The sequence below is a fragment of the Anomaloglossus baeobatrachus genome, chromosome 4 (genome assembly GCF_048569485.1).
Source record: "Anomaloglossus baeobatrachus isolate aAnoBae1 chromosome 4, aAnoBae1.hap1, whole genome shotgun sequence".
NCBI lineage: Eukaryota > Metazoa > Chordata > Amphibia > Anura > Aromobatidae > Anomaloglossus > Anomaloglossus baeobatrachus.
Genome location: NC_134356.1, coordinates 212,625,127 through 212,641,315, shown reverse-complemented (window position 1 = coordinate 212,641,315; position 16,189 = coordinate 212,625,127). Strand labels below are relative to the sequence as shown.

The window sequence follows — 16,189 nt, the reverse complement described above, 5'->3', positions numbered from 1 at the left end:
GATGGAGGCTTTTGGCCCCCTCCACTATTCCAGTGGAGGTGAAGGCTTTTCCCCCTCCTGGGATCCCCAGGGGTCCTCTCATAGGTACATGTGTGAGACCTGATCACTATGCGCCTGTGTACCACACCCCGGTCAGCCTTCTGGACTACCTGTATTGTACTGTCCCCAGCATGGGTGCAGTACTCAGTGGTGCCTGACCAGGTCAGGGGCGCCACAAATACTGCACTAAGGGAAAAGTGCATGCAGTACCCTGTGACGACCTGATAGTTCAGGGGCGTCACAACAGAAAGAGGATAGATATTTAGCTAAGATTGTTAATTGGTATGCTCGTCCAGAGACAGGTCCTTATTGCACCCCGTGATCTACACTCTCTAGTTTCTTCTTGGAGTTTTGGCTAGGTAAATTGTGTTCTGGTAGTTTCTGAGCTATTGGAAACGGGTCATTATGGTAATGCACAGAAACGTTTCCTATGTTGTGCTCCAGTTCTGTTTTGGCGGTAAGTATTCAGCATCAACATGAAGCCATATTGCAGTCATTGAATAAAAATATTTTTTCAAAAGGAGTGGAAAAACTACAGAAAAACGTCTCCATAAAAAATACTTTATTTTTTCCATTGTATATAAATAGAACATTAAAAAGACAAACACTTATTAATTAGTAGAAGTGCAATTGTTCATCAATTTGGGTTTCTCAGTACTTGGGTCACGCTGGCAGCGGCTCAGCACCAGCAACACGACAGGCCACTGCAGTAATTAGAGCTGCCCCTTTTCCAGACCCATCTTCAGAGAGATGAAACGTAACCTCACACTCTGGGGCCAGCATCTTCACCGTCGTTTTAACCACTCCAGCAAAGCTATAAATGGAGAAAAAAAGACATAAGTCTCACCATTTCATCATTGGACAACATACTTACCAACTTAGGCTGGATGTACACGATCATATGGCATCTGATGCGAGAGCATCCCACTGTACTGCCAGCGTGAGCTGTGTCATGCAACTGTGATCTGATCCTGCGATCAGATCACAGTTGCAGAGGAGAGGGCGGGCGCTGCAGAGGAGAACGAAGAATTAATCTCCCTATCTCCTCCATTGTCAACTGATGAGATTATCGCACTGCACACGGATGTCATCTGAGTGCAATCCAATTTTTCACTCCCACCCATAGACTTGTATGGGAATGAGTGACACGTCTCTTGCTTACAATCACAGCATGCTGTGATTTTTCACCCATCCAGAATCTGGATGAGAGAAAAGCTGACCATCTGCTTTCCCTCATTAAATAACATTGGTCCGAGTGCGAAGAGATTTTCTCACAGTGTATGCACTCGTCTGAGTCATACACTCGTGTGAGGGTTCCCATAAACGGAAAGTGTCATCAGAAAATGACCCACTGCTTTTATGTTCAAATATATTTAATAAAAGTATGGTTTTGTTTTCAATTTTCCTTATCACTGTAAGAAAAAATCTGAAATCTTGTAAGCGTCACAGTGGGCACTAAGACTAAAGGATGCTTTACACGCTGCAACATCGCTAATGATATATCGTCGGGGTCACGTCGTTAGTGATGCACATCCGGCGCCGTTAGCGACAACGCAGCGTGTGACACCAAGGAGCGACGATCAACGAGCGCAAAAAAGTGAAAAATCGTTGCTCGTTGACACGTCGCTCCTTTTCCAAATATTGTTGCTGTTGCAGGACGCTGGTTGTTCGTTCGTTCGCTGTGTGTGACACCACAGGAACGATGAACATCTCCTTACCTGCGTCCACCGGCAATGAGGAAGGAAGGAGGTGGGCGGCATGTTCCGGACACTCATCTCCGCTCCTCCTGTGCTATTCGACGGCTGCCGTGTGACGTCGCTGTGACGCCACATGAACCGCCCCCTTAGAAAGGAGGCGGATCGCCAGCCAGATCGACATCGCAGGGAAGGTAAGGTGCATTGTATTGTGTGTGTGTGTGTGTGGGAGGGGGGAGGGGTAATGGGGGAGGTGCATTGTATTGTGTGTGTGTGTGTGGGGGAGGGGTAATGGGGGTGCATTGTATTGTGTGTGTGTGTGGGGGGAGGGATAATGGGGGTGCATTGTATTGTGTGTGTGTGGGGGGGGAGGGGTAATGGGGGGTGCATTGTATTGTGTGTGGGGGGAGAGGTAATGAGGGGTGCATTGTATTGTGTGTGTGGGGGGAGGGGTAATGAGGGGTGCATTGTATTGTGTGTGGGGGGAGGGGTAATGGGGGGTGCATTGTATTGTGTGTGGGGGGAGGGGTAATAGGGGGTGCATTGTATTGTGTGTGTGTGTGTGTCTAGGGGGTGATAGGGGGGGGCATTGTATTGTGTGTGTGTGTGTGTGTGTGTAGTGGGTGATTGGGGGGGCATTGTATTGTGTGTGTGTGTGTGTCAGAGCTGTGTGTAAGAAACAGTACTGTGTGTGTATATATGAATTATAGCAGTCTGTGTGGCCCCCCCCCCCAGAACTATATGGGTTCCCCAGAGCGCTATGTCACCCATCCCAGTAATGAGTACACCACCAGAGCTGTTTGCCACTCCAGTAACGTCTATGCCCCCTGCCCCTCCTGTAATGTATATATTGTAGCCCCCAGCCCCTCCTGTGATGTATATACAGCAGTGCTGTCAGTGTGCAGTCTTGTCTGTTAGTGACAGCCATCGTGAAACACAGCCAAATGTCCTGAAGGAGCTGGATGGAAACAAGCGGGAGAGGTGAGTGAGGCTGCTGGCGACTTCCCCCATATTAATACCTGTAAGGGCTCATGCGCACGTAACTGCTGAATATTCTGCAGCGATTTGACAGCACATGTGCGCGTCAAATCGCTGCAGAAACACTGCGTAATGGATGCAGTTTTTCTGTACAAAAAAAGCCGATTTCCTGTGCTCTGGCTGCTGCCCCCACCATAGACAGAGTGGGAGCTGCATCCATAGCGCACGGAATAATTGACATGCTCCTTATATGAACGCACAGATTTGGGTCAACATTTTAGCACCCAAATCGCTGCATTCATAAAAGCAACGTGCGCACGTCTCATGCACAATCTACATAGATTGTGCAGGGGATGCAGGACGCATGCATTTACACTGCAGTGCTATACGCAGCGTAAATGCATGGAATTACGCAACGTGCGCACGAGCCCTAATGCGTCTGTGTCTGCATGTATGTCAGTGTATATGACCGTGCATATATTTGTCTGTTTATATGTATTTTTCTGAATTTGTCTTCAAATATGTATATGTACGTATGCCTGTCTGTGTGTGTGCTTGTCTGTGTGTGGATGGGGTCCACTGAGACTCTTTCACCCGGAGGCCACAGAAACCTGGAGCCGGCCCTGGCTGCCTTAACATTGGGATCAATAAAAAATATGTGAGTAAAGCTTTACACGCTACAATATATCTAACGATGTGTCAGCGGGGTCACGTAAGTGACGCACATCCGGCATCGTTAGTGATATTGTAGTGTGTGACAGGTACGTGCCACCCTGATTGTGCGTTAAAACGTTGGTCGCATACACGTCATTCATTTTCTAAAAATTGAACGTCTGGTTGTTCATCGTTCTTGAGGCAGCATACATCGCTCCGTGTGACACCCCGGGAACGATGAAGACAGGTTACCTGCGTACCGCCGGCAATGCGAAAGGAAGGAGGTGGGCGGGATGTTTACGTCCCGCTCATCTCCGCCCCTCCGCTTCTATTGGCCGGCCGCTGTGTGACGTCGCTGTGACGCCGAACATCCCTCCCACTTCAGGAAGAGGATGTTCGCCGCCCACAGCGAGGTCGTTTGGAAGGCAAGTGCTTGTGACGGGGGTTAATCGTTTGTGCGACACGGGCAACAAATTGCCTGTTCCGCACATACGATGGGGGCGCGTGCGATCGCATACGAGATCGCATATGTAATTGAAATGTGTAAAGCAGCCTTAACTCTACTTTCTGTGTTTATGTGATGGCTGTGAGTTATCCTGGACTGTGTCTGCATTGTAGTACTGTAAAACTGAATGTGGCAGAACAGGATAAGATACATGTTCATTGGATTTATATCTAAATGCTACAGTTCGTGTGTGATGCCCTGGGCAAGCCAGGGGTCACAGGTCATCACACCACCACACCCTACACCCCAGTTAGGAACACCAAGGCTACCAAAATCCTTGTTGCCTTCCTCCAGGGGCTGATGTTCACACCAGGGGGTGGGCCAGGCGGTTGGCTCCGCCCACCGAGGAGTTCACAGCCCTGGACGCGGGAGGAACCAGGCAGTTGAAGTCTAGCTGAGGGCTAGAGTGGAGTTTAGCTCAGGCAGAGCTTGAGTGAGGAAAGTGAAGTGAAGTGGAAGGAGTAGTGAAGCTAAAGAGAGAAGCTGAAGTAACAGTTGTAAAGCCTGAAGTTGGTCCGGCTGTGTGCCCGGACAGTTACAGCAAGGTCAGCAGACGGCAGTGATAGTCCGCAGGGGTGACTGCTCGGAGGTTGCTGGAAGGACCGCGGACGGGTAGTGGCCCGGCGGTCTGGAGCAGTATACGAAGAACAGTCAGCACCAGGGCAGGGGCCTTTCGGATCCCGGCAAGGCTAGGAGTCGCCATAATTTGCCAAATCCGTCAGTGAAGGGGACGTCTGTCTCCAAACAACCAAGTCCCGATTGAAGGCAACAGTCCGACCATTACGGAGAAACACCGCCACCTCCAGGGCACCAGTTTCTCAGGGCCAGCGCCTGCGGGCAAAGCAGGGCTCCTCCGGCCCATATCCAAGCCGGGGAGCGGGTTACCGGTGGGAACCCATCGCAACCATCATCAACTTAGGTGCAGGACAGAGGGACCGTCACCGTCACCTACTGGGGAAAGCAAGTGCAGCCGTCCGTGGGAACCGTCTTTCCAGCCGTGTGTTTTACCGAGAACTGTGTCATCATCTCAGGCTGGGTGAGTACCACAGTGCCCCAAGGCACAGCGCTTCCCCCGCGTCCCTGCACCCCACCAAGCCCTGCATCAGCCACCTAATCACTGGGCCCCGGGATCACCAACCCCTACCCACGGAGGGGCAACACAACAACTGGCTGCTCCATACCATCCTTCCCGGGATCCCCATACAGAGCAGCGGTGGTGTCAACAAATCACCACAACCGTGGGTGGCGTCACGGACAATAACCAATCCCCACACCCAAAATCCCCTTTCACTCACGGGCGAGGAGCGCCGCTAGAGTCCCCGGGATCCGGCCCATCGCTCGAGCCACCGAGCAGCAGCAGGCCGCAGCAGCCGCGGCAGCCGGACCCGAGCAGCAGTGGGAGAGCGCGGTGTCCCCTCCTCCGCCCGCGACACGTGCTCTACTGTTATGGCTAAAAATGTTAACGTTATGGGGCCCCCACCAGATTTTCTGCCCAGGGGCCCCCACCAACCTTAATCTGGCCCTGGCGATATCGGTACCGATATCACAGCGTGTAAAGTACCCTTAATTGTAGATGCATACTTCCAGTTCTTTACAGAAGACTTTTCATTAGCCTCATTATCTTTACAGACAGGATTACAATGAAGGATACATCACACCTATATAAATATAGATAAAACAGGACCCACCATTCAGAATAGGTGATTGTCAAATCTCACCTCCTCATCTTCCCTACACAATGACCTTTGCTCAGAGCATACAACTCAATAGGGCCAGACCCTAACCCTAAGCTGCTTAGGGCCCTTTGGGCTGCTGAAAAAAACAGAATGGGGAAGTCTAATATTAGGTCTAGTACCCATTGTAAAAATTGCAAGATAATACAGATGGTGACCTAAAAAAAGTAAATAAAATGTTTTGACTTTAATGAATTTTGATAATGTTTAAACACAAAAAACTCATTTAAACAATGGGTGGCTTTCTAATGACATTTTCCCTTTAAGCCTAATATGTCCAAAGGAGGTTTTTTTTTCGTAGGAGTAATATCACTGGAGACTTTCAAAACATTAAGATTTAATCAAAGAAAGGAATTTGGTAGCATTTCACAATACGGACAGGAGCTTCCTTAAGGCTACTTTCACACATCAGTTTTCTGTATTCAGGCACAGTCCTTTTTTTTGCCGTATCCAACGTTTCCGTTTTTGTTGTGCAAACCGGAGCAAAACGGACCCACCGGATCCGTTTTTTAGCGGATACGTTTAGGACGGATCCGTTAAAAAACGGATCCGGTGGGTCCGGTTTGCATCCGTTTTGCATCCGTTATGTCCGTTTTTTGACGGATCCGTTTTTTAAACACTAAACAAACAATTAACGAGTTCCGTATTCTGATTGGCTATTGGGAACATATAGTATATATACAGTATTTTGAAGCATATATGACAGAATGAAGACAGAGGCAAGCAGAAACCATGGATGCTATTCTTGCAAATTACACAAAGATCGCTGCAGATTTTATATTTGAGGCAAATCGCTTGGCTATCATCGTCAGAGAAAAGGAGCGACAGCGACTGAGGCGTCAGCGACATCGACGCTTTTGGATCCATCCCCTGACTGCACAGAGACTGACACGTGGGGTGTTTTCAACCCTATACCTGGAGCTCCGTGGAAACCATGAAAAATTCACAAGCTATGTCCGGATGTCAGTGATTAATTTTGACGTCCTCCTTGGCCTTGTTGCGGACAACATCCGTAAAACGGACACCTACAGCCGGTTCTCTATAACACCCGAGGAGCGTTTGCTGGTTACGCTTAGGTAAGTTTTTTTTTTTTAAATTGTATCCTCCTGTAAATTGACTTTTAACTGTAATGTGTTTGCTATTATTTTTTTATAATTATTGTCTTTCCTTTACAGATTCCTTGCAACTGGAGAGTCGCTTTCATCCCTCCACTACCAGTTTCGACTAGGAATTTCCACCATCTCGGGAATCATTAGAGACACTTGCCAAGCCTTGTGGGATTGCCTCCATGATGATTTCATCCCCCAGCCCACCAGGGACAGATGGCTTGCAATTGCTGAACAATACTATAACATTTGTCAGTTTCCAAATTGCCTTGGCTCAGTGGACGGCAAACATATAAGAATTGTGAAACCAGCTGCTTCGGGGTCAGAATACTACAATTATAAAAAGTATTTCTCAATTGTCCTAATGGCAATAACGGATGCGGACTACAAATTCATCTCAGTGGACATTGGCGCATATGGGAGATCCAATGACTCTCAGGTCTTCAAAATGTCCCCAATGGGGCGGCGAATCTATGGGAATACTTTTGATTTCCCTCCTGCAAGACCTCTTCCTGGCACATGTGAGCCCCCAATGCCCTTTGTTTTTGTGGCCGACGAAGCCTTTCAACTCTCCCAACATCTATTGAAGCCATATGCAAGCCGTGGATTGACGCAAACCCAAAAAATATACAATTACAGATTATCCAGAGCCAGAAGAATGGTGGAATGCTCCTTTGGGATACTAACCAGCAAATGGCGAGTGTTGTTAACAGCCATTAATTTAAACATTGAAACTGTGGATGAAATTGTGAAAGCATGTGTGGTACTGCACAATTTTGTTTTAACAAAGGAACCTTTGTCCTTGGATGACCAGAGTTTGGAATCCACCACTTTGTCTGACTACACCAGTCCTGGATTTAGGAGTAGTGTTGCCTGTTCCACAATCCGTGACAAATATGCTGACTATTTTGTGTCCCCAGAAGGTAGAGTAGATTGGCAAGATCAAATGGTGTAAGATCTTTGTTTAGTTTTATAACAAATAAAAATAGTTAAAAATAAATTAAAAAATATCTTGTTAACTTTGTTAATTTTAATCTTTCACTCGCTTTAAAAATTTGTAATTTTTTCACCGTCAAATTACAACATGTTATGTTTTTGTATTACCTTATTATTAACTTAACTTGCAAAATAATATTCACCCCCAAAAAAAACAAGAACAAATAAATACTTTTCAACAAAAAACTTTTATTTTTATTACAAACATAAGTTATAAATTGGTATATCTGGGGCTTGGGGTGGAGATAGTACTGGAGGGGCTGACAGGTGGGAACACACGCACAGTTGGAGTATTGAGGGTGGAAAGTGGTGTTGGTGGTGGTGGTGGGGAAGTAACAGAAGGTGAAGGTGTGGTTGAGAAACCAAGAGGGAAACCAGGAGATGGGATGGGATTTGGTAAGGATTGAGGGGTGGAGTGGAGGGATTGGGAGACAGAAGAGGTGGCGGGTGAATTAGTGGCTTGAGTTGGGGTCATGACGGGTGTGGAAGGCGAGATGTGGTAGTGGGTAGGAAGTGTAGGGGCAGATGTGGTTGGGAGCTGGTACTGGGCCGCAGGCTGGTACTGGGCAGCAGGCTGGTACTGGGCAGCAGGCTGGTACTGGGCAGCAGGCTGGTACTGGGCAGCAGAGGGAGTAGGGACAATGGCTGGAGGGGGGGCAGGTGCTGGAGGAGGGGTGGGTGGAGGTGGTTGGGAGTCAACCTGCGCCAGAGCCTGCCGTGTGGCTTGCATTACATGCATCTGCTGGTCAAGAGATAGCTTTTCCATGCGCTCTAGTACGGCTTGAAAAAAACAATGATTGGGTGATTTACTTGCATCTAAATGCAGCCTGTCCAGACGCGTGCACAATTCGTGTGTATTTTTTTCCATATTGGCATTTATGAAGCTAAAAGATGCACGATTTTGTTCTGATAATAATTGAATGGCGTTCTGGAAGGCTGCATTTAGATGCAAGAACTCGGGCGCATAGCTCTTTTCCTGACCCCTATGACGCTGACGCCCAGAACCCAAAGGTGTTCTACTGAGGGCAGCAGTGTCAGAGGGGTGGGGTAGGGGAAAAGCTATCTCATCACCAGCAGCTTCAGGTAATGAAGTCTCACGGGAAGCTCCAGCGCAGGTGGATGGGACAGATGTAGATGGAAGGGAAGGTTCAGATGGGTGGGGTCTGTGCGTGTGTTCACCAGTGGCGGACTGTTCAGGGATTGCTCCTGTCGGGTTCGATGCAGGCTCCTGAGTGCTGCAGACGGTGCTGGTAAAAAGAGGAAAAACAAAATAATAATTAATTTAATTGCTATACAGTGCCACAGAAAAAAAAAAAAAAGGCAAAAAAAATCAGACATAAAATATTGTACTTTGTACATATTTTGGGGAATATTTACCTTCTGCACACCATAGTTGTCCGGAGGAACGACAACGCTCTAAAGTAACGGTACTTCGATCTGCGTCCTCCGGATCCACTCGGGGCCTGCATCTCTTGATTTAACTCCTTTTTGAAGCGATCCCTGATAGACCGCCACCGCTTTTGTAGTTTGTCACCTGAAAGTGGAAAACACAAAGTGGTTAGTATACAACACATTACATCCTGCAGCATAACCTACTGAACTGTGAATACTTACGCTGTTTCTTCTGGCCACGAGAATTGAGCTCCCCCCAACCTTCTACCGCTGCGTGGCATACCTCGTCCCAGAGTCGACGGGTTACGATAGTATCAGCGTGGCGGCGGTCAGCCATGTTCCACAGCGGCTCCCTCTCTCTAACTTCATCGATGAGGAGGTCGATGTTGATAAATCCGGCCTCCTCACCGTCAGAATCGGGAGCACGCTGTGATGCCTGTTCAAAGAAAGAAAAAAGAAATTAAAAAAAAAAATAGACAAAAAATCACACTGACATGAAAAAAAAAACCAAAAAAAAAAACTTACAGTATGACCACCGCCACCTCGACGACGACCCTGGGACGGTCTTGGGGGAGCTCTATCGTGAGCCCTAGAAGTTGAAGCCTTTAGTGAATAAAAAAAAAAAAACATTATTTACTTGTGTTTGGTGTGCTGTGGTAAACAATTCCTGTATGAAACTTACACTCTGACCGCCCGCTCCGTGTATTTCTCCACCCCTTCCGTCCTCTTCTGGCAGCATCTCCTGTGATGTTTCGGCCACCTGTGTAAATGTCGTTTATTTAAAATATTTTTTTGTTTTTTTAAAAAAAAAAAAAAAAAAAAAAAAAAAATACCTCAGTTTGTGAACCGAAGGGCGGGCTACCAGAAGACGACATATTTTATTACAGGCCACGCACACCAACTTGATGGGCCAAACTTTTCCAACAAAACTGCACCTGCAAAAAAAGAAAAAAAAATGTCTAAGTACATGTACGCAGCTCACAGCAGTGATCTGTGGACAGTACTGTGGACATTACCTCTGGAACACTGTCCTCCAAATTCGCACTGACTGCAAACGGACACAGGAACTGGCTGTCCTCAAATTTTCCAACAAAACTACACCTGCAAAAAAAGAAAAAAAAATGTCTAAGTACATGTACGCAGCTCACAGCAGTGATCTGTGGACAGTACTGTGGACATTACCTCTGGAACACTGTCCTCCAAATTCGCACTGACTGCAAACGGACACAGGAACTGGCTGTCCTCAAATTTTCCAACAAAACTGCACCTGCAAAAAAAGAAAAAAAAATGTCTAAGTACATGTACGCAGCTCACAGCAGTGATCTGTGGACAGTACTGTGGACATTACCTCTGGAACACTGTCCTCCAAATTCGCACTGACTGCAAACGGACACAGGAACTGGCTGTCCTCAAATTTTCCAACAAAACTGCACCTGCAAAAAAAGAAAAAAAAATGTCTAAGTACATGTACGCAGCTCACAGCAGTGATCTGTGGACAGTACTGTGGACATTACCTCTGGAACACTGTCCTCCAAATTCGCACTGACTGCAAACGGACACAGGAACTGGCTGTCCTCAAATTTTCCAACAAAACTGCACCTGCAAAAAAAGAAAAAAAAATGTCTAAGTACATGTACGCAGCTCACAGCAGTGATCTGTGGACAGTACTGTGGACATACCTCTTCCCTGGAGCACTGGACTGGAGGACAGCAGAAGTTGAAGTCAGGAACCAACGGCAGGAAGTGTGTAGAATGTGCTGGATCCTTTTATAAGTTTTGTGATGATGAAAAAAAAAATTTGCGCATGCTCTGTTTACCAAACCGGATGCGGTCACCGCATCCGGTTTAAACCGCATTGCGCCGGATCCGGCATGCATAGACACCCATTGTATACAATGCCGTATTGCGCCGGATCCGGCAGAATGCGGTTTTTTTAAGGGGACAAAAAACGTTACATGATACGTTCTATCCGGCCGCCGCATTCAATTATTTTGCCGCATCCGGAAAAAAACGGATGCAACGCAAAGCCATCCGGTACAATCCGGCAACAATGCAAGTCTATGGGGAAAAAAAGGATGCGGTACCGGATCCGTTTTACCCGTTTTTTTCCGGATTGAACCTGATGGCAAAAAACTGATGTGTGAAAGTAGCCTAAGACGACCTGGGAAACGTTATTACGCTCGTTTCTCAAAACAAAGGCGCTGTACATTCTAAAATGGCAAGGATAAAAAAATAACAGCGATCTGTACAACTTTTAGTAACTGAACTCCAAGTCTACAAGTCACAACATCTAGATAGAGAGTTGACTCATTGTTCTCAAAGGACTGCTAAATAATTCTAGTTTCACAGTCCAGCCAAGCTCCTAGCACAGTAATATAAATGTCAGTTTTACATTCAGGCTAAGGATTGCAGTATAAATAACCCATTTCAGAAAACGATGGATTACAGTCAGAATATTCAGATATAAAACTATATGACCAAGCCTGTAAGTGCCGACAGAATCTATCCCCAGTGGTGCGCATACAGGAACTGGGGATCGTAGAGTCTCCCTTTGCATGACTACATGGCTCGAATTACTACTCCAATATTTAGAAGTATAACCTAAAGGTCGGCAAGAAGAGACGGTGATGAAGGTCATAGGAGTTCACTGAAGGATCAGGCTACAGCAGCATCCTGGATGTACACAAATTAGCAAAAGAGCGGGATAATTAAAAACTAGGTGCAATTATTCTTTTTAGGTTTACACGTTTTTTGTGGAAACTTCCATATTGTAGATGCACGTCTCCTACTAAGATAGCACAGTAGCGTGTGTCTCATGGAATCTGCAGTGAATGGGAGTCAATGGTCACAGAAACGTCAATAGACTAACAATATCTCTCAAGATGTGATCCCTGCAATAGTCAATCCAAATCCCACACCAGTGAATGACGCAAGAAATACATAAAATGCCAAATTTGTATGTAAAGTGTTGCTATCCCTTTTTATCCGGGTCACCAAAATGACAATGGAGCCCAGCGTTGATCAGACCCATTGGGAAACCCTATGATTCCCTGGTGGGCCCCCATGCTAGATATAGAGGGGGCCACCAGTAAACATGGCCATTAGAATGAACACGGGCCTATCAGAGGCCAAACACTTCAGCGCGTGGTGCTTACAGGTGGCGTTAAAATGGCTGATTGCCTATCAAAGTCTGGAGGCCATTGAAAGTCACTGTTATGCGCTGCCCACTGACATCTGTGCAGAGCGCATCGGAATCACATTAATGATTGCAGTCTCCAAAAGCCTTTTAAGGCCACTGGTATGCGCCACACATTGACATCAGCTCTGATAGGTTGGTAGCCTTTTTAATGACCGTGCCAGATATGAAGCCACAATAGAAATCCGGTGGAGCACAGAAAGTTGAGAAGAGAGTTAAGAAGAGTATCCCCCTTCTTCTGTGAATGGGTAGAGTAGTGGAAAGAGGGGTCCAGGATGGGGTAGCATAGGGGGCCAGGACAGGAGACATTAATAAATAAAGGGGACAGGATGGGAGACAATATTAAATAAAGGGAGCCAGGATGGGAGACATTATTAAATACAGGTGGTTAGGAAGGGAGACATTGTTAAATAAAAGGGACAGGAACCGAGATAGTATGAAGTAAGCGGGACAGGATGGACGACATTGTTAAAAAATAGACAGAATAGGTAACATAATTACTACATCAGGGCCAGAATGAGAAACATACATTATAGGGTTGTGGTGGCAAGTGGGGGACATAATGACTGTAGGGGCCAATTCAGGGACTGCTGTAATATATTTTACTTTTGAGGATACTGTCTTACATGGGGGGAACAAAAGTGAGGGAGGACTGTGGAGGGCGGCACTGTCGCTTTTTTTCATCATCTGATGTTGTTTAGAAAAAAGTTGGGAATGTCCCCTGGAAGCAATCAGCTATAGATAACTGTGTGTAATTTTCTGGAGAGACAAGTTTTGGATGGAAGAAGTGATAATGGTCTGCACTGGATGAAGAGGAAAAGTGAGGATGAATTACTTTAACTAGAGACTTCACTGGTAAGTCAGTGTATTACATGTACAAGCACACTATATACTATATACAGTTAGGTCCAGAAATATTTGGACAGTGACACAATTTTCGCGAGTTGGGCTCTGCATGCCACCACATTGGATTTGAAATGAAATCTCTACAACAGAATTCAAGTGCAGATTATAACGTTTAATTTGAAGGTTTGAACAAAAATATCTGATAGAAATTGTAGGAATTGTACACATTTCTTTACAAACACTCCACATTTTAGGAGGTCAAAAGTAATTGGACAAATAAACCAAACCCAAAAAAAAAAAATTTATTTTCAATATTTTGTTGCGAATCCTTTGGAGGCAATCACTGCCTTAAGTCTGGAACCCATGGACATCACCAAACGCTGGGTTTCCTCCTTCTTAATGCTTTTCTAGGCCATTACAGCCGCAGCCTTCAGGTCTTGCTTGTTTGTGGGTCTTTCCGGCTTAAGTCTGGATTTGAGCAAGTGAAATGCATGCTCAATTGGGTTAAGATCTGGTGATTGACTTGGCCATTGCAGAATGTTCCACTTTTTTGCACTCATGAACTCCTGGGTAGCTTTGGCTGTATGCTTGGGGTCATTGTCCATCTGTACTATGAAGCGCCGTCCGATCAACTTTGCGGCATTTGGCTGAATCTGGGCTGAAAGTATATCCTGGTACACTTCAGAATTTATCCGGCTACTCTTGTCTGCTGTTATGTCATCAATAAACACAAGTGACCCAGTGCCATTGAAAGCCATGCATGCCCATGCCATCACGTTGCCTCCACCATGTTTTACAGAGGATGTGGTGTGCCTTGGATCATGTGCCGTTCCCTTTCTTCTCCAAACTTTTTTATTCCCATCATTCTGGTACAGGTTGATCTTAGTCTCATCTGTCCATAGAATACTTTTCCAGAACTGAGCTGGCTTCATGAGGTGTTTTTCAGCAAATTTAACTCTGGCCTGTCTATATTTGGAATTGATGAATGGTTTGCATCTAGATGTGAACCCTTTGTATTTACTTTCATGGAGTCTTCTCTTTACTGTTGACTTAGAGACAGATACACCTACTTCACTGAGAGTGTTCTGGACTTCAGTTGATGTTGTGAACGTGTTCTTCTTCACCAAAGAAAGTATGCGGCGATCATCCACCACTGTTGTCATCCGTGGACGCCCAGGCCTTTTTGAGTTCCCAAGCTCACCAGTCAATTCCTTTTTCTCAGAATGTACCCGACTGTTGATTTTGCTACTCCAAGCATGTCTGCTATCTCTCTGATGGATTTTTTCTTTTTTTTCAGCCTCAGGATGTTCTGCTTCACCTCAATTGAGAGTTCCTTAGACCGCATGTTGTCTGGTCACAGCAACAGCTTCCAAATGCAAAACCACACACCTGTAATCAACCCCAGACCTTTTAACTACTTCATTGATTACAGGTTAACGAGGGAGATGCCTTCAGAGTTAATTGTAGCCCTTAGAGTCCCTTGTCCAATTACTTTTGGTCCCTTGAAAAAGAGGAGGCTATGCATTACAGAGCTATGATTCCTAAACCCTTTCTTCGATTTGGATGTGAAAACTCTCATATTGCAGCTGGGAGTGTGCACTTTCAGCCCATATTATATATATATAATTGTATTTCTGAACATGTTTTTGTAAACAGCTAAAATAACAAAACTTGTGTCACTGTCCAAATATTTCTGGACCTAACTGTACAAAGCTCCTGTTCATAATGTCATCGGTGACCCTGTATTACTGAACACTGTACACTATATACAGAGCACCTGTGTATAATGTCAATGGTAATCCCTGTATTACCTGTACACTAACAGTATATACAGATCTCCTGTGTATAATGTCACCAGTGGTAATATTAGCGTTACTAGAATTATGGTTTTATTTATGATCATTATTGTAGTATTACAAGTAAAATATATCTTTGTAGTATTATTCAGTCACTAAGTGGTGGTAATATGTGGTTTGGTCATGGTGTGGTGGTATTTGTCCTTTGTATGGGGTATTATTTAGTCCTTTTGTGATGATAATATGTTGTCTGGTCATGGTGGGACAGTATATGTCCCTTATTATATGTGGTATTATTGGTCTTGATAAAGTGGATTGTGTTGTGTTTGGAGATCACTTTTTCTCTCCCAGTATCAATAAGGGGAAGATTCTTTATTTCCAAGAGATTAAATACTTGGACCTCTAACCTCTCACTGTCCTGTGAATATTACACAGTAGCAAATATGGTCTTACAGAGGTTCTCTGCTGAAAACAACTAATCACCTCTTCTTAGGCCACGTTCACATGTTCAGCATTTGGTTAGTATTTTGCCTCAGTATTTGTAGCCAAAATCAGGAGTGAGTGAAAAATGCAGACGTGGTCCACGTTTCTATTGTACTTTCCACTGATTGTTCTTCTCGTGGTTTTGCCTAAAGGCTGCTTTACATGCAGCAACATCGCTAGCGATGTCGCTAGCGATAGCACCCGCCCCCATTGTTTGTGCATCACGGCAAATCGCTGCCCATTGCGAACAATATCGCTGGTATTCGTCACACAAGCATACCTTACAAACGACGTCACTGTGGCCGCCAAACAACCTCTTTATTAAGGAGGCGGTTCGTGCAGCGTCACAGCGACCTCACCCAGTAGGACACCAATTTAAGCGGAGGGACGGAGAGCAGCCACATTAAGGTCACTCCCACCTTGTTGCCGGAGGACGCAGGAACGCTATTGTTAATTTTTCCTGGGGTGTCACACGTAGCGATGTGTGCTGCCTCAGGAACAACGAACAACCAGCGTCCAGAACAAGAAACGATATTATGGAAATGAACGACGTGTCAACAATCAACGATGTGGTGAGTATTTGGGATCGTTAGCGGTCGCTCTTAAGTGTTACACGCAACGACGTCGCTAACGAGGCCGGATGTGCATCAAGAATTCCGTGACCCCAGTGATATCTCGTTAGATATGTCGTTGCGTGTAACGGGGCCTTTACAAATACTGATGTAAAATGCTGACCAAAAACTGAACATGCAAATGTGGCCTAAGGATAAGT

General features: G+C 45.7%; 2 protein-coding genes across 2 annotated transcripts in view; both read right to left on the bottom strand.

Moving 5' to 3' along the window:
* Positions 1 to 590: 590 nt before the first annotated feature.
* The window catches only part of HK3 (hexokinase 3), a 204,989-nt gene continuing 189,390 nt past the window's right edge, over positions 591 to 16,189 (bottom strand). The window contains exon 19 of the mRNA XM_075344649.1: positions 591 to 853. Coding sequence (XP_075200764.1) covers positions 703 to 853 — 151 coding nt within the window. The 3' untranslated portion in view covers positions 591 to 702. The remainder of the gene's footprint in view (positions 854 to 16,189) is intronic.
* LOC142300924 (uncharacterized) lies at positions 7,917 to 10,021 on the bottom strand. The gene is made up of 6 exons (XM_075341932.1): positions 9,931 to 10,021; positions 9,780 to 9,857; positions 9,623 to 9,700; positions 9,320 to 9,533; positions 9,083 to 9,239; positions 7,917 to 8,952 (listed from the first exon to the last, which is right to left on the bottom strand). Exons 1-6 carry the CDS (start codon positions 9,970 to 9,972, stop codon positions 7,917 to 7,919), a joined length of 1,605 nt encoding a protein of 534 aa, XP_075198047.1. The 5' UTR covers positions 9,973 to 10,021.

Coding starts and splice junctions, on each gene's coding strand:
- LOC142300924 (XM_075341932.1), bottom strand. CDS start 9,972: ATGTCGTCTTCTGGTAGCCCGCCCTTCGGTTCACAAACTGAG. Junction 9,858..9,930: donor CCTTCGGTTCACAAACTGAG/GTATTTTTTTTT, acceptor ACATTTACACAG/GTGGCCGAAACATCACAGGA. Junction 9,701..9,779: donor ACGGAGCGGGCGGTCAGAGT/GTAAGTTTCATA, acceptor TATTCACTAAAG/GCTTCAACTTCTAGGGCTCA.